Raw genomic sequence first — 18,554 nt, 5'->3', positions numbered from 1 at the left:
AAAATACATGCTTATGATTATAATTCATCATAATAGCTACCATTTCTTGAGCATCTTATACTAGACTGAACACTTTATAGGCATTATCTCTTTGTTATTCCCAGCTATTAATACAGTTGAAGAAACTAAAAGCTCAGTGAAATCAAGCACTTAGTTAATGGAAAAATTGAGATTCAAACCACTTCTGTCTCTGAATCTGTATTCTTTCATATTTGGTATATGTTTCTATTCATTCAGTCTTTCATTCATTCTCTCATTCGTTGAATGATTGATATGTTTAAGGAGAAGTTTTGAAATAACAGCTTTATTGAGATACAATTCATATATCATGTAATTCCCCACACATGAAGTAAACAATTCAGTAGCTTTTAGAATATTCATAGAGCTGTGCAGTTATCAGTATAGTCAATTTAGAACGTTCTTATCCCCCAAAGAAACCTATGACCCTGTCTCTAATGATTCACCATTTCTGGACATCTCTTATAAATGGAATCAAACAATATGTGGCCTTTTTTTTCTGGCTCCTTTGACTCAGAGTAGTGTTTTCAAGGTTCATTCATGTTGTGGTATGTATCAGTATTTCAAGCCTTTTTATTGCTGAGTAATATTTCAGCATAATTATATACAGGTAATACCTATATATAATATATATAAGTAATACCTATAAATAATATATAAGTAATACCATATTTTGTTTATTCATTCATCAGTTGTTAAACATTTGGGTTTTTTCCACCTTTTAGCTTTATGATTAAGTGCTGCTGTGAACATTGATGTAAAGAGTTTTGTGGACATATGTTTTCATTTCTCTTGTGTACATACTTAGGAGTAGAATTGGTAGGTCATATGGTAACTCTAATTAGTATTTTGAGGACCTGTGAGACCATTTTGCAAAGTATCTGCACCATTTTGCAGTCCTCCCAGCAATGTATGAGGGTTCTTATTTTTCCACATTTTGGCCAATACTTACTATCTGTCCTTTATAGACATCCTAGTGGGTATGTGGTGGTATCTTACTGTGACCTAATGACTGACACTGTTGAGCATTTTTTCATGAATGTACTGGCATTTATATGCCTTTGGAGAGCAATCTATTCAGAATATTTGGCCATTTTTAGTTGGGTTGTTTGTCTTATTATTGAATTATAGGAGTTCTTTATATATTTAGTGTACCTTATCAGATATATGATTTCCAGATATTTTTCACTTTCTTGACTGTCCTTTTGCAGAATTGAACTTTGATTTTAATGAAGTTCAACTTACCTTTATTTTTTGTTGTTGTTTGTGCTTTTCATGTCATAGCTAAAGAAGTCATTGCCTAATCCAAGATCATAGAGATTTATACCTCTGTTTTCTCCTAGGGGTTTTATAGTTTTAGATTTTACATTTAGCTCTTTGATCTTTCACAGAAATTTTTAACCTTATTTTGCAGTATTTTGCTTTGAGCAGAGATATTACCAAATGAAGGTTTCCTTTTTTATCGTCAACATCTTGTTATATTTCCTCTTAATGTTTTTAATTACATGATCGTGTGCATGTAATGGACACATGCACACATGCATGCACAATATTTTTTAAACCAGGTCCAGTTTTGTTAACTCTGACTTCCTAATTGGAAATGCAAGCAGCTCTCACTGCTTTTAAGGGCAGCAGAAAATCACAGTGGAGCGTCTCACTTTGGAAATAGATATGACCTTTGGGAAAAAAATTATAAACAGAGTGTGCATTTTCATAATTTAAATCTTCATCATGAACATTAGCCAAACTTACTTTATATCTATATTAAAGTCTTCTCAAGAAACACTTACTAGTTCAGAATTTATGATTTAGGTGTGATTGCTTGTTTTTTGTTGTTGTTTCTATAACTTGAATTTTAGAGTTAATAATTTCTCCACTCTTTTTTAGGTGGAGATGGGATAAGAGTGTATACATGTGTGTACAGTTACTCAGTAAATATCTGTTATGGGTGCATATGAGTAATGTATATGTAATAACAGGCTTCAAATAATTTTTCTCATTGTTCTCATAGGTAAGCCATTCTTATCAGGATGTATGTTTTTATTTTTCTATAAGAAAGTCTCTCTTTATTTATGTATAAGTATATACATATTTGTATATACACGCATGTCCATATCAGACATAAATATAATTGTTTAATTATGATATCTGTTGTGGAGAATAATACTATGTCAACTCAGAATTTTTCAAAGTACTTTCACCTACACTATTACCATCTCTTATAAGATGGGTAGATGAGGAACAGAAGCTCGAAAAGTCTACCTCTCACCTCAGTCACACAGCTAATATATGTTGCAGTTTTCATGTATTCCCAAGTATTTTGATTTTAAGATCATCTCCTTTTGTTCTGTGATACTATCTTAGGAAATCAAATCAAGGCCTTGTCCATTTTTCAAAATAAATCTAGATGAGTCCATTCAACTTTGTAGTGGCTTTTCTTTTTTAAAAAATACTATATGGATGTATATTACAATAATTTAACATATATCTGAATATATATGTTATTTAGATATAACAATGTATAAAAACATCTTATATGTCAGCTTAATGAGTTTTAACAATTGTATACACCCATGAAATCAGCACTCAAGAGTGAGATGAAGAACATTTCACCCCAGGAAATTAATTCATGCCTCTTTCCAGTCAGTCATGCTTCCCCTTCCCCAAGGAGCCACTGTTCTGATTTCTGTCAACAGTTTTGTTTCTTCTTGGATTTCATATCAACAGACTCATACAAAATGCTTTCTTTTATGGTTAACCTCTTTTGCTTAATAAAGGGTTTTCAAGAGTCATCCTTGTGTGGGTATCAGTATCGGTTTTTTTGTTTGTTTTAATTTTACTAAAGATTATTCCATGGTATGAATTAACTACAATTTGCTCTCCATTCTTCTATTGAAGGACATTTTGGGTTGTTTTCAGTTTTTATCTATTATAAATAAGATTGTTATAAACATTCTTTAGTACCTAAGAGTAGACTAGGGTAGATGTATATTCAGTTTATTATAAAAGAAACTGCCAGTTGGTTCTTTGACGTGGATGTATCATTTTACAGTCTCATCAGCAGTGTACAAATATTCCAGTTATTCCCCATTCTCAAAATGTTTGATATTTTTAGTCTGTTTTAGTTGTTCTGGTTGGTCTGAAATGATATCTTGTTGTGGTTTTAATTTGCATTTCTCTGATGCCTAGAGATACTGAGCATGCTTTCGTGTGTTTATTGGCTGTTTATCTTTTTTGGTGAATTGTCTGTTCTAGTCTTCTGGTTTTATTAGGTTACTCATTGTTACTGTTGATTTGTAGGAGTTCTGTATACATCATGGATACAGTCTGTTGTCAGATATATGTTATGAATATTCTTCCCAGTGTGTGACTTATTTAATGGTAGTGGTTTTATGAAAGAAAAGGATTATGTGAATTTCTTAGACATGTCCGTAAACCTAAGTGGGAAAAAATTTAATGTCTCTCTGAGTCAACAGAGAAGTCCCTTGAAAAGTCTAAAGGGACTGACCTATATGTATTTTCTAATGATCTCTCTGGTTAAGTATCTGTTTTTATGTTGTTAAACTCTAGCCAGAGCACTTAGGAGCTGCCCTGGTAGCTCAGCTGATAAAGAATCTGCCTGCAGTGCAGGAGACCCTGGATCGATTCCTGGATCAGGAAGATCCCCTGGAGAAGGGATAGGCTACCCCCTCCAGTACTCTTGGGCTTCCCTGGTGGCTCAGACAGTAAAGAATCTGCCTGCAATGTGAGAGACCTGGGTTCAATCCCAGGTTTGGGAAGATCTCCTGGAGGAGGGCATGGTAACCCACTTCAGTATTCTTTTTTTTTTTTAATTTTATTTTATTTTTAAACTTTACATAATTGTATTAGTTTTGCCAAATATCAAAATGAATCCGCCACAGGTATATATTCTTGCCTGGAGCATCCCCATGGACAGAGGAGCCTGGGAGGCTGCAGTCAATGGAGTCGCAAAGAGTCAGACACGACTGAGCCACTAAGCACAGCACAGAGCACTTAACTAACTGATCACATTTACCTCTTCCAGGTAAACGATCACATTTACCTCTTCCAGGTAAACGATCACATTTACCTCTTCCAGGTAAATGATCACATTTACCTGGCCCCAGTATGCTGCAGGTGTTTTCATAGCCCTGTATGAGCACACGTCCTGGAGAACACATCCCTTCCCTTGTGTCTTGCTCTCAGTCGGTGTGGTGCTGTCACCTTGGTTACTGCACAGGAGCTATGTGAGGTAGATAAGGTAGCTGATGGAATCTCTATTGTCATATTAGGAAGCCAAGGAATGAAAAGGTTATGACCTATCTACGGTTACAGAGCTAACAACCATATAGGTTGACAGCTTTCCAAACCCGGAATCTTTGTGTTCTTTTTTCTCCCTTTGGCCTATGTGTGCGCTTGGGCTCACACACCACCATATCCATGCCCATATAGGTGTAGCAAGAGGCCCACTTGTTAGTTGGAGCATTTACTAATCCTGGGAGCCCGAAGTGGTAGCTCACTAGCTCCCCAAGCCATGTCTTTCTCAACAAGCTGAGCTTGCAGATCTCTATAAAGAGCTGTTTGGAAATGGTCCCTTCAGCTCCCATCCCCAGGAACCAGTGTGGTCTCAACTTTATGCTTGCATCCTTACATGAACACACATACATATGCACACATATTAAAAGTCCACATATATTATGTCAGTATGTGTAATTTAATCTGTTTTTATCTCTGAACACCCTGGCATTTATCATCACTCCTTTTAAACTATGACTGTCTTGGACTATTTTAGAGCGAACCATAGTGTTTCCCGTTGCTTTATAAAATAAGAATGCTTTGTTGATGGCATTGTGAGCCAGAGCCACTGTCTCTCTTCATCCTGCTTGAGTCAAAGTGACAACTAATTCTATGACTCTTACTTGTTTTTCTGGCAGTTTTAAATGCATATATTTTGTACATCTGTTCAAGGAGCTGATATGGCCTTAAATTGAAGTTAGATTTTCATTTGTCTCTGTAAGGGAAGACTTTATAAAATGAATTGTTTGGATTGGACATTTGGCAGTTGGAGGGAAATAGTTTCAAACTATAAGAGACAACAGATCAAAGAGGGAAGTCAACAGGGGACTTGGTGCACGGGGGTGGAGGGGTGGGGGTGGGGGTCATGCAGCCAGTGGCTGGATCCCTAGCGTCTTTGTGGTCTTTGCCCCTGGGTAGGATTATGCAGGCAGGTCGAACAGGCCCAGTCCTGTGTGCAGCCCCTTGGTCTCAGGAACATCAAAGGTGAGTGGTGACATCTCAGCATTACATCCTTTTCTCCTAACTTTGCTGTCAGCTTTGTCTGTTATTCGCTCAGTCATGTCCAACTCTTCGCGACCCCGTGGACTGTAGCCTGCCAGGATCCTCTGTCCATGGAATTCTCCAGGCCAGAATACTGAAGTGGCTTGCCATTCCTTTCTCCAGGGGATCTTCCTTACCCAGGGATCGAACCTGGGTCTCCTGCATTACAGACAGATTCTTTACTGTCACCAGGGAAGTCACTAAAGCTTTAATAACTAAAGTTGTCAGCTTTAGTTGGTTTATTTTCCCATTAAAAAATTCTGCAACACAAGATGATACAGCAGCTTTTCCATTCTCTCTTTTCTGTTGGATGTGGGTAAGCCTCATTCAAAATGAGATTTGTTCTGTCTTGTTGTGTCATTTGTAATTCAGTTCTGAACAAAGAAATGACAACTTAATACTGAAAAATGGGAGTATCTAAGTCAGTTTTAGCATTAATGCTTGCATTTCTTTAAAACAATAATAAGTTTAAAAGGGAAGTTTAGCAGTTAGAGGTTAGAAATTAATTTTGGTGATATGATGAGTGAAAAAGTTCACCAAAGGTATTACTGTATGAAATGGTATGCTAGTTAACACAAGTACAAGGTAGGAAGGTAGGAAGACATCAAATTACACAGTGTTCATTTAAGCCTACATAGCTATGTATCATCATGTTTTAACCTGAAGTTTTATTTATCTCAATGTCTATTATTTCAGATCACTAGCTTTACTTAGTTTGATTTTTTTTGATGTCTGTATATGCATAGGTAGATAAGCCTATTAAAAATTTTGGATCCACAGATAACTAGGGCTAACTAGTTTTTTCAAATGCATTTAAAGTATATGAATTCCCAAGTTTACTTTGGGGAAGCATGTATGAGAGAGGACCTGGTCTGTAAAAAGAGCCATTGTTTCTAAGACCAGTTCTGTTTCTTATTTCTGGTGGCGGGGGTGGGGGTTGTTTTTTGTTTTTGAGTAGTTAGTACACTCGTTTGATTCAGAATTTAAAAGATATAATGGCATATGCTTTGCAGATTCTTTCTCCTAGCTATTTACTTCTCCTCCCGGGGATGCAACCAATGTTTTCATCTCTAAGCTATTCTGCTTTTGATAAACTTAACTAAATTTTGACATATTTATGATAAATGGGTGCCTAGTGTTTTATGTTCTGTTTATGTCACTTAGCATGATTTTATTACCTAATATTATAGACTGAATAAGAGCATAGAATTATTTGTGCTTAAATATTTACTTATTGGTCATTTTAATTTTTTTGTTTAATTTTGTTGCTTTTAAAAATAGCAAATGTCAGCCTACTTGTAAAAATACAGATACTTTTTTAATTGAAAAGTTACTATATTTTTATTTCACACTTTAACACATCTGAAATTCTGTATATTCAGTGATGATACTTACTGTAAGTAGTGTTTTTTCCCCTGTGAATATGTTATTAAATTCATGATATCAGAATCAGTAGAGTCTTAAAATAGAGGAGAAATGATGTTTTCCTCATGTGTTTGTTTCTCAGAGGGCAAACAGTTAAGGATGTGATAACATCATAATCTTGTTCTTTGTCATTAGATTTGTTATCAGAGTAATTGAATTAGTTGCAGATTTTATTCCCCCTTCTCCCTGTTCCCAGTTTAATATGTATGAGAGTGGTTAACCTCAGAGCTTAAAAAAGGACAGTGTATATTTGCCTTGTGTGTTTTCCTTTAAGTGTTATAACGTATCCAAAGTTTTAGGCAAATTAGATAGCAATCTTTATTATTCAGTGTTTCTATGTTATTGAACTCAGGCTTGGCTGCTTGCAGCGTGAAAGCCAGTACTTAAGAAGTGAGTGTTAGTTAGAAAAGGAAAGGTTGCTTAATTCAGGAGGCCAGCAATCTGGGCAGAAGGCAGACTCGTGTCCAAAAACCAACTTCAAAGATTCTGCTCAACTGTGAATGTTTTTAAAGGGAGAATCATTTGGGGAGGGGGATCGGTCTTCATTGTCTTCCACCGTGTACAGAGTCAGTGGTGAGGGAACAGGGCAGGGCTCCTGCAGTCTTGTACTAAGCCTGAAGTCCACCTGCGTGGGGGCCTCCGTTCCTATAGAAGTCAAAGGTACTTTGTTATGTATATTTCTTGGGGAGGAACCAGAACCCTGCCTCCTGGCTGCATTGATGTTACTTGTGTCTCTGGGCTTCTGCTCCCTCCCTTTCCTGAAAAGCAACTCTTTGAATCTGTCCTTTGGAACTCAGGGAAGGTCAGGGAGGCTGAAGGAGACCTATTTCCTACAAACTAGAAATGGGAGACAGAAAGGATCCCACAGGGTCTCGTTCCGTTTCATCTGGATGTTGTCTATATATTCCTAGGTCTGTTATAAAGTTCTTAAAAATGATTATTTTTAAAGAATATATAGATCATGAAGTTGGTAGAAGTTTTCTCCTTCAGCCATAGTGGAGTACATACATAGGTGTGAAACACACACACAGGTGTGTGCCTTGCCTATAGTGTCATTTCATTGTTTACACATTCACTTGTTATGTTTCATGTATTTTACATATATATGAACATAAATATATATATGTTTAGTTTTGTGATTGTGTCCAGTGTGTTGATGGGACTTAGTATATGTTGGTATTGTTGTTCAGTTGCTCAGTCGTGTCTAACTTTGTGACGCCACGGAGTGCAGTATGCCAGGCTTCCCCGTCCTTCACTATCTCCCTGAGTTTGTTCAAACTCATGTTCTTTGAGTCGGTGATGCCATCCGACCAGCTCATCCTCTGTCGCCCCCTTCTCCTCCTGCCTTCAGTTTTTTCCAGCATCAGGGTCTTTTCCGGTGAGTCATGTCTTCGCGTCAGGTGGCCGAAGTATTAGAGCTTCAGCTTCAGCATCAGTCCTTCCAATGAATATTCAGGGTTGGTTTCCTTTAGGATTGACTGGTTTGATCTCCTTGCTGTCCAAAGAACTCTCAAATCTTCTCCAGCACCACACTTCGAAATTATCAATTCTTTCTAACTGATGAAAGAAAGCTGAAAGAAAAGCCTCTTTTATGGTCCGCCTCTCACATCTGTACAGGACCACCAGAAGAAGCCTAGCTCTGACTGTGTGCCCTTTTTGTATATGCAGTGCGAGTGCTGGGTAACAGATCTTAAAGGGTGTAATGGTTAACGTGTTTGTGTTTTCCTTCTTTTAGTTGTACTGTTTTAATTGAAAGCCTATTACATGTACATGTAGGAAGAAATTTGGAGAGTTGTTAACTACAAACTTCACTAAACTGACAGTTATTTCCAGAAGGGTCTGTGAGAGACAGAAGAGGAGGAAGCTGTGTCTGTGTGGTTGGGGGCACAGTGCTATTTGGAGTATTCCTACTCTGCAGGATGTGATAATTTACTAATGATTAAAAACATGAAAGAACTTTGTATTTATTTAAACATAATGTCCACATTTAATGAGTAGAACCCAGGGGTTGACATCATCTGGTAGTGGTGAATTTGGGGGATTATAATAACATTTTATGCTTTTTTTTTTTTTTTAATCTGCTTTAGTTTAGAACATAAAGCGCATTTTCCCAGAGATAGTCTTTGCAACCATTATTTAAACAAGAGGTTTCAAGGAAGTAGTAAACTTTTATAATTGGTTTGGCCTTTAATACTAGCTACAGGAGCAATTACTTGGATTATCATTTTAACATAATTTTTCACCCAGCAATCCTTTTCAAAGTATTGTCTCCTTAGATTGAAACATTGAAATACTTTCTCTTGCCTGCAGTGCAACAGATTAAGAGGCAGAAGCAGGGACAAATCAACATATAAAATTGGATCAGGCGTCACTCAGGAACCTTTGTGCCAGTGGTCTGGGTTGTGTAGATTTGGGAGTTGCAGGAAATCCAGAGAGAGACAGCAGATTGCTGCACCCTCAGTGCTCAGTGGACGAAAAGAGGATGAGGGCCCTGAGGACTCCAGGGCAGTCAGCTTCCCACCAGGAGGAAAGGGATCTTGAGTCGGTGTTGGCAGTTGTGGATATTGATAGGAATGAGGGATCCGGGTGAGAACAGGAGTGTTTTGTCGGTTTATAGCCCCTGGTCAGTTAGGAGAATGGTCTGGGACTTTTTGCTGCCCCTTGGAAAGGGGGTCTGGAGGGCTGTGGGTTTCAGAAAAATGAACAGGGATATGGGTGAAGGTAGAGTATTGAAGTGGCATTGCATGTGGCTTGTGGGTTTTATGGGTGTTGTTTACAGTCCTTCTATACCTGTGGAATTCCAGTGCCCCATGAGGCACCTGTTTCCTGTTTCACATATGACGTGTTATTACAGAGAAGTTAGGATTATGTAATGTAATTATGATTATATGAGTGTGGTTCTGATTATATAATTAAACAGCTACACTTAAGATGACAATGTGCAAATGAGATTTTTTTCACTTCATGAATGGAAATGTATATATATTTATGTTTTTAAATTTTTATTTATTTTTATGTATCCATATGTGTACACATACACACTTTTTTTTTTTCTTATGGAAACCAAAAAAAGAGTTGGTAGCAGTTTTGTTAAACATTCTCTCCCCACCGCCCCAACAGATTTCCAGTGCAGATACACTTTCATTATCTAAATTTAAATATCCCTATGGTCGCTCACCATGGATGAGTGTGGAGTGTGGCTTTGGTTTGCCCTCTCTTGTACTTGTGATAGCTAGATGCTCCATTTCCCATCTCTGTCTTGAACAGTGTTTCTAGTTTGGTCTTGAAATGTTACTGCAATTGTCCTTCCAAATTATGTTCTTTTGTGTGGATGTAGTTGCAGAGTTTTGTTCAGGATAATACATTTTAGAATTTGAACCAGAGGAGACTTTCCACCTTTGACTAGCTTGGGGCAAAAACACCTCTGTGTTAATTGTTCTACACTCCAAGAAAGTGGCAGCAAGTGGTTGAGCTAAGGAGACTGCTTGCTTTTAAGAAGAGCAAAGAAGCTATGTAGATCCGAATTTTAGCTCCAGCTTGGTAGAAGCTGCCAGTCAATCTCCTACCATCTCTTTCCCTTTCATTGGAGCACCAGCTGCCACATCTGGCTTCACTTTTGTTTTCCAAATGAGTTTATTAGTTTTGCCATTTTGGATATGGCTGGGTTGACCCAGGAAAGACTGGTCTGGGAAACACTCCTGACATTTCAAATAGAAGCAAAACTAGACATAAGTTGATTTGAGACAGAGTTTGGGGCCATCCCTGTGAGCCCTTCCAGCATCAGCCAAAGCATCGGACTCTCATTCCCCTCCCCGCAAAGGGGGAGGAGTAAAGGGGTACAGTGTGAAGGTCCCCAGATTTTTTTTGGCTGTACTCTGGGTCAGTCGGGCTCTGATATGGAAATCTGCTCTGTCTCTCCTTTCTTGCCTGCAGGCTGGCGGCTCTCAGGTCATCTTTACTAATCCTCTGGAGATAGTAAAGATTCGCCTACAGGTAGCTGGAGAGATCACCACAGGACCCAGGGTCAGTGCCCTGAATGTGCTCCGGGACCTGGGACTCTTTGGTCTGTATAAGGTGGGTAGATTCCCTTGGGTTATCTCAATAGAGAGGTTGTAGTGTACTCCATAAAAATGTGAAAAAATGTCAAAACCAGACTTCTTCCCCATAAATGGAAAAACAATCTTGTCCAGCAGGGTAGTTCCTAGAGTAGAAAATCAAAACGAAAAGAAAAAATCAGGACACTTCTGTTAGAGGCAGTGGGATGCACAACCACACCATCTTCAGGCTTTTATGAAGCTGCCAGCAGGGAGGCCAGCGCCACAGACCCGCTGGCTTCAGGCTCACAGCCTTTTATTTACCGGTGGATATGGGAAAAGTTTCTTTGGTGTTCTTTTGGGGCTGGTTTAAGGACTGACTTCAAAATAGTCTTATGTTTATTTTGAGTCTGAGCTCTCTCTATTGTTATCTTCCCAGTAGGAGCTTGTCTTTGTCTTAATAATTTGACCACAGTGAAACAGTAGTAGAGTTTGGTAGGATTCAAGTCTTTAAGAAGTTAAGTGGTGGGATTTGTCAATAATGAATTGCATTTTAAAAAAGCAAAACAAAAGCAAACCAGAGTGTACTGTACTTTAGCAAAATGCCAGTCAACAGATTCCTTCCCTGCAGGTATGCTTACTCCCATCATTACAGATCAGATGTAATGGAGCAGAAGCTATTATTTTTCTTAAACAAGGAAGAGTATTTCTTTCTCTTCTTTTGCCTGGTGTAAGGGGAGGGATACAAAAATTTAGCTTTTATAGACAACTGTGTTTCCACAGCGTCTGATTTATTTATAGATCCATCACTGTAGAAATGTATAAATTGGCTTCTGTAGCTGCAAATTGGAAATTAGAAATTCTCTCGATTAGAATCACAGCTACACAGCTCTTAGGAGTCCAGTAAACCAATGATGCCTGTCCTGAGAATTTTGTACATACTTTCCCTTCTACCCCCAACTGCCATCCTTTTTAGAATTCCCTTTGAAAACTGACTTAGCATCTCTCAGAGAGTCCCAGGAATTTTTTTTTTCTTTAATGTTTGAGTTTGTCTTTTAAAAACAGAGCCATCCGGAAAACAAGTACCAAAGATGGAGTATTTCCCTGGCCGGCTAAAGCCTGAGCAGTAGGCTAGCGTGGGCTGAGGAAGGGGCAGTGTCAGTCACCAAGACAAGCTGTCTGACTGGATTTCTACTCTCAGGGAAACTTCCTGTTAAAATATTTTGTCTGGGTTTCCCTGTCCTCTGCCATTTAGGACATGGCAAGTGAGGAGGGAAGTTTGGTGCTTTCTTTTTCCCCTTCCCTAAAAGGTTTTAGTTGTTCAGTTGTGTCTGACTCCTTGAGACCCCATGGACTTCTGTCCATGGGATTCTTCAGGCAAGAATACTGGAGTGGGTAGCCATTCCCTTCTCCAGGGCGTCTTCCCGGCCCAGGGATCAAACCCAAGTCTCCTGCATTGGGGGCAGATTCAAGGAAGCTTCCCTTCCTTATCCATGGCTCCTACCCATAGCTTCTTACCTGGTACTTCAGGGGCTCTAAGCTGGGTGGATTGAGTTGGTAATGTGTTAGTTTGAGGAGCTGCCTTTGTTGGTTGCTTTGAAATCAAGCTATCAAACAAGTCTGTTCCCAGCCACACCCCATCCCCTGGCACTCACCAAGGCGACCCAGAAGGTCTGAACATTGAATTTTTATTAACCTTAAAATATGAATCCATACTGGAAATGCCAGAAAATTCTTAGTTGTCAGAATACCATCGTTAACTGACTCTAGGACTTCCAGATTCACCAGACTCTCAAACTTTGAGCCCCGTCTCGAGTTCCCGGTGCCTGACTTGTTATCCTGTCTCTCTTCCATGTCAGTCTCAATGCTGTCTGAGGGACATTTCAGGCTTGTCAGCCTGGATCCCTCGTGGTCATTCACACCTTGTTTATACAACTGTTTTGCACTATTTCCTCACTCTGTGACAGGGTGCCAAAGCGTGTTTCCTCCGAGACATTCCCTTCTCTGCAATTTATTTTCCTGTTTATGCTCACTGCAAACTACTTCTGGCTGATGAAAACGGACACGTGGGAGGCATAAATCTCCTTGCAGCTGGAGCCATGGCAGGTAACTATTTTTTTTTTTTAAGCCCAAAGAGTCCCTACCCAGCCCACCCCCATTCTCTAAGTACAGAATCTCTGTGCTCCTCTTCTTTATTTCTGGAAAGGTTATTGTTTGTATCTGACTTAGTTTAAATATGATTGCCTTTTCTCCTTTGTGGGGTGCGCTATAATTCTGATGAGCGTTAATTACATTTGCATAATGTGGATAAACAGCTTAATGCAGCTTAGGAACTCGCAGCCAAATTAGCTCTGCCCATCGCAATTGGGCTTTCATCAGTTACTGTGTTTCTTAGCCTCCTCTGCCCCTGAAACCTTGGGTGCAGTCAAGCTGAGCATTAATGTAGAAAAGTTCTTCATCACATCAGTTGCTTTGTTGCACCTCATCCTGATGCACAGGTCTAGTATCCCCTCACTTTCTTATTCTGTATAGTAGAATCAACATGATTTGGCTCCAACTTGAGTTTGAAACTGTCCATGTTCCTTCTACCATCATCCTCATCAGACCAAACAAAGTCATACTTCCTCAGCAGCACCACCCTGCGGTGGCATCTCTTCTTGGCTCTTAACATGCTTTGTCTTTTATTAATGGTTGTTTACATAAGTTCTGCCCTCTCTCCTGTGCCCGGAGCCCCTTGGAAGCAGGGGTTTCAAATGCAAGACGGTGCTAAGAAGCTTCCTCTCAATCCCATGCTCCAGCCTTTCTCTTGTGTTGAGAGGGAGCTGATTCCAGATAGAAGGGCAGGACCAGGTTGTCCTTCACTGCAGCAATCCTCAGACTTGGCAGAAGAAGGAAAGGGCATGTGTTTACTTGCCATCACCACTGCTTAGGGAGAGAGACAGGCAAGGTGAATGAACGCAAGCCCAGTGCTGTCCTTGGCTACTCAGGTGGCTCTGACCACCCAGGCTCCTGCATTACGTGCCTTCTCCTCTGGTCTGTGGGCTCAGCAAAGCAGGGCAGCCTGGGTACCCCTGGGGGTGTGGTATGGAGCAGGAACCCTGGGTTCCAGGGGCTCTGGGTGGACTTGTCATTCTTCTCATCCATGATGACAGGGAATGACTCGTGATGAGGAAGAAACTCTCCCAGGGAGCCTTGAGCCCTTATTTGGGGCAGTCACTTGCGGTTATAATTCAAAAGCCAATAATGCTACCCGCTCAGCCTTGGCACTGAGTGTTCATCCAGCTCCTTTCAGGTATGCACCAGAGCCTCCCCAGTTGGAGTGAGGGCCAGCACATCTTTCCTCATCTTTGCTCTCTGCTATCCAGACAGCAGCAAAGAACACTCTAATCATGGACAGGCATTTCGCCAGTGGCTGATGGGACCAAGTAAACGTTTCATGGAGCTGTCAGCACCAGCTTCTTGCCCACAGACACTTGATGTCAGTTTTCAGAATTAGAAATGAATTTTTCTAATTTTTACCTGTAAAGCTTTGCTGGCAGGCACTGAGAACATTCAGGATTCAGAACATTCCAAAGGCAGCAATTTACCTAGTTTCATGTGAATAAGGTATAGGGCTTGGCGGGAGGATATTTGCATCGTCTCTAACAGAGCCCTCCCCGCCGCCTGCCCCAACTACCTACCCTGAGTGGCCAGCTCCATCTGCCTAGTGATGATTCAGTGAAATTCAGGCCAAATTGAATTTCTTCCCCCTGAGGAAGATTATCTTGCTTCTTTGTTCCCTGTTTTGTTTTATAAGTGAAAGGTGTGGTTGTGAAATCCTTCTTGAGTGTCCTGCCGCTGATGAATCTCAGCGTGGCCCCAGGGAGCTGGGGCACAGGAAACGGCTGACAAGGCCTTTTGATGATCAGTTCCCCTACTGTTCCCTAACTGGTTGCCTGGCCTCCTCTGCTTCAGTTGTAATGACTTTGTCATGTAAGCATGTCTGAAAGGAGTCACAGTCACCTCTCAAGTTAGCCCCTCAAAGGGTGAGTGGATATGAGTATTGATATTCACCTCATACAGTAAGGTGACAGGAATCAGCAAAAAAAAACAACACTACAGTTTGCTATCAGATATATTTAGCAGCTCATTAAATTGACATTATCGTCATTCTTTATTATACATGAAAATACTGTCTTATTTAAGAAAAGGAAAGAGGTAATAAAATAATTGAAACCCAAAGGGGAACACTGGGAGTTGTCCTAGTAATATTGCTTCATTTATTCCTCTCACTGTTCTTTGGGATCATGCAACATAGAGTGATCTTCCTAATTCAGAACGAATAAGAGTTTTGCCCCGACTCCACTGAAGCAGCTAGTGGGATTATATCTCCTTTTTCCATTAATGCCCAAGGTATCTATCTAAGAAGCATTGAGTTAAAGCAGTTACAGTTGCTAATTGTACTGTTGGTTGTTAGCAGTCTGTCTATCCTCTGTAAGGTATTTGGGATGAATTAAATGTGCCTTTCTCCTGGAAGGTGTGCCCGCTGCTTCTCTGGTGACCCCTGCTGATGTCATCAAGACAAGACTGCAGGTGGCTGCCCGCGCTGGCCAGACGACATACAGTGGTGTCATCGACTGTTTCAGGAAGATACTCCGGGAAGAAGGGCCCTCAGCATTTTGGAAAGGAACTGCAGGTAGGGCTGGAGCCGTGCAGAAAGGCTGGTTGGCACTGGGGTCCTGCTCCCATTACTCACCTGTGGGCTTTGCTGTAGCCATCCTGCTGTTAACTGCCCCCCTCCCCCTTTCTCTATCTTTTAGCTCGAGTGTTTCGATCCTCTCCCCAGTTTGGTGTTACTTTGGTCACCTATGAACTTCTCCAGCGGTGGTTTTACATTGATTTTGGAGGCCTGTAAGTGCAACTTTGCAAACTCCCTTATAAAGAAAGCACCAAAACCCCAGACAGGTGTTTGTTCAGCCTATAAAGGCATTTTTGGGATAGCAACCGACAGGACAGAGGACCCTACAGGAGCAATACGTTTAAAACAAACCATGGGCCTAAGATTCTTCACTGTTAGAGGAGTAAGACTTGGACAGGGTGACCCCATACATAGCATTAAGCAACTGCTTGGGGAAAGTTTAGAGAGGAAGCAAATTAAAATGTAATATGAATAGTTGCCTTTTTAGTGTAAGCAGATACTGAGCTTCATGGATTTAGGTCCTTATTTGGCCTTTTTACCAGAAGTAATATAAATTTGTGTTAGTTACACTTTTGTAAACTTTTGAAAACTCAGTCAAGCCCTTTCACACCCTCATGATTTCATTATTCACCATAATTTATTATTAGATAGATTTAGAAGTTCTTAGAACTAATTCTCTGCAAAAAAAAAAAAAAGGTTCAAAGAAAGGTTATGCCCATGGACATAATCACTGGTGAGATTTAGGCCACAAATTGCGCCTTTTGACAGTTAGTACTTGAAGCTTTCACCATGGACAAGAGGAATCACTTGAATTTGCTGGGAGGGGAAGGTTGTACCCAAAGCAAGCAATTACCAGCTTTTCAGCAGAAGATCAAATTCTGTATCTGAGTCTTTACTGCATAAACCTATGAATTCTTTTCCTGCTCATAAGCCAGATAGGGAGTTAGCTGTTGAACCAAGAAGTTGAGGGACTTATACAAAGAAAGTAAGGACAATCTCAGAGTTTCAGGCTTTTCAATACTTTTGCATTCTGGAAAAAGTAAGAATTATATTTACTTCTCTTTAAATAATTTTAGTAATAACCTTTGCGAGCTTATTACTTTAAAAGTTAGCTTTTAAAATTATGTCAAAATAAAAGAAAATGTAAATTTTCTGCAGTTAATTTATGCTTAGTGTAAAAAATTGGGAAAATAGAAAAATCATTCATAATCCTACTTCCCAGAGTGGTAATATATGAGTGTATTTCTTTCCAGTCTCTCTTTCTGTGGATCTACTTATGTGTATGAAATGGAGGCCATTTCTCTTCTAAATCAAATATGTGAATGTGTTGCTTTCAATGCAGCTATAAATCATGACTAGTGCAGCGTAATTGACAAGGAAATAATTGGACACTCTTCTTGGTGACACATGGGTCAGACTGAAAGTGTTCAGTGGTGTGTCGTCTTCATTTTTTTGGTTTGTTTTTTTGGAGTATAGTTGCTCCTCAGTGCCGTGTGTCTGCTGTTCATCAATCTTGAATACACTGACCATTGACTTTTCCTATCAACAGCAAACCCTCTGGCTCAGAACCAACACCTAAGTCACGCATCGCAGACCTTCCTCCTGCCAATCCTGATCACATCGGTGGATACAGACTCGCCACCGCCACTTTTGCTGGCATTGAGAACAAGTTTGGCCTTTATCTCCCCAAATTTAAACCTCCTAGTGTTGCTGTGGTTCAGCCAAAGGTGGCGGCGGCAGCTCAGTGATAAGACAACCATTCAGTGTGGCAAAATGGCGCCCTAGAAAGAGAAGCCTAGGAGAGCAGCCTTGTAATGTATCCAGTCAGCTGCATGGTGCTGACTGAGCTGAAGAATCAAATTATTCTTTCTATATGACATATACATATATTTGTTTATAAACTAATCATTTGCCCAGGAAAAAAAAAATTACAATGCAGTTTGAAGCTTTAGTTTTATGTGTTGAAATGTTTTCTAAGCCTTGGCATGAATTAGTGTTCTAGACTGCTTTGCACAGCTTGCACTTACAGCGACTGTACATATTGTACATCTTTGTACAGAGACATCTTGGCACCTCATCCCAACAAATCTCATTTATAGAATGTAATGCAGTTCTGAGTGGCTTGAAATGTACAGAATGTTTTGAAAGTGTTTTATTAAGAATCACACGAAAATAAATGTATTAAAATTAAATTCATTCTTTTATTGGTGACTTATGGAAATAATGCATCAAATTGGATGTAATTAATTCCTAGCTTGTTTTCCGTTCTGGAGTAGAAAGGTATTTGCTGATAAGAGGCATAATGAGACCAAGTGCTGACACCATTGAATAAGAGACCCTTTGCAACAGATGCATGCCAGTGGATGCCGGAGGACCAGGCTAACGAACTGCGTGTGCTGGTGTTTCCATTTGTATTTCACGTGTGTATAGATTCTCCTCTGTTCATCAACCAAAAGGCATTTCCAAGGCAGCGCCTCTCCTGTCAGTGCGCATATGGCAGGGATGTCTCCAGCATTACTGGCTTAGTTTTTGCCTTCCTCTGACACAGCAAGGCAAGGGCCTAGCTTTCAAAAGAGTAAAGAATACTTTGGCAATTTTCATTCGTATGGATATGATTCCAATCAAAAATAAAATGCACACCAAAATGTATGCATGGAGTTGGATTTTCCTTCATAAATGTACTGATAGTGCTTTTGATTTTGATTCACTACCAGTTGCCAATGACTAGTGATCAGGCTTCCCTCTTTCCTGCTTTTATAGGAAATCATTTGACTTGGAAAGGGCTATGGTGGAGTAAGTGGAGAAGAAGATTTAGTGGGCTCTAGCTTCTTCCTTATGAATCTAAATACAAACTGCTTATTCCAAAAGTCACTCACCAAGGGTGTGATTGCTAATTTAGACCTAAACATACATCTTGACAGCCACATCTACACTTTGCTCTTTGTGATTTGATGTGTAGCATCAGAATTTATTTACTTTAGCAAAGTGCTTTGGGAAAACATTACTGTCGTTGCCAATGAGCTGGGATAGGAGAATGTATGCAAATATTTTCAAGGGGTGAG

At 39.9% G+C, this 18,554-nt stretch overlaps 1 protein-coding gene across 3 annotated transcripts in view; it reads left to right on the top strand.

The window, feature by feature from the left end:
- SLC25A12 (solute carrier family 25 member 12) overlaps positions 1-18,141 on the top strand; it is a 98,504-nt gene extending 80,363 nt beyond the window's left edge. For all 3 annotated transcript variants that reach the window (XM_086358073.1, XM_086358081.1, XM_086358065.1), the window contains 5 exons: positions 10,714-10,854; positions 12,782-12,920; positions 15,331-15,489; positions 15,614-15,704; positions 17,042-18,141. In XM_086358073.1, coding sequence (XP_086214199.1) covers positions 10,714-10,854; positions 12,782-12,920; positions 15,331-15,489; positions 15,614-15,704; positions 17,042-17,240 — 729 coding nt within the window. In that variant the 3' untranslated portion in view covers positions 17,241-18,141. The remainder of the gene's footprint in view (positions 1-10,713; positions 10,855-12,781; positions 12,921-15,330; positions 15,490-15,613; positions 15,705-17,041) is intronic.
- Positions 18,142-18,554: the final 413 nt, after the last annotated feature.

The sequence above is a fragment of the Bos grunniens genome, chromosome 2 (genome assembly GCF_055505025.1).
Source record: "Bos grunniens cultivar Pamir isolate PY7600 chromosome 2, Bosgru_T2T1.0, whole genome shotgun sequence".
Taxonomy (NCBI): Eukaryota; Metazoa; Chordata; class Mammalia; order Artiodactyla; family Bovidae; genus Bos; species Bos grunniens.
Note: the sequence above shows the minus strand (reverse complement) of the source record. Positions and strands in the feature narration are given on the sequence as shown.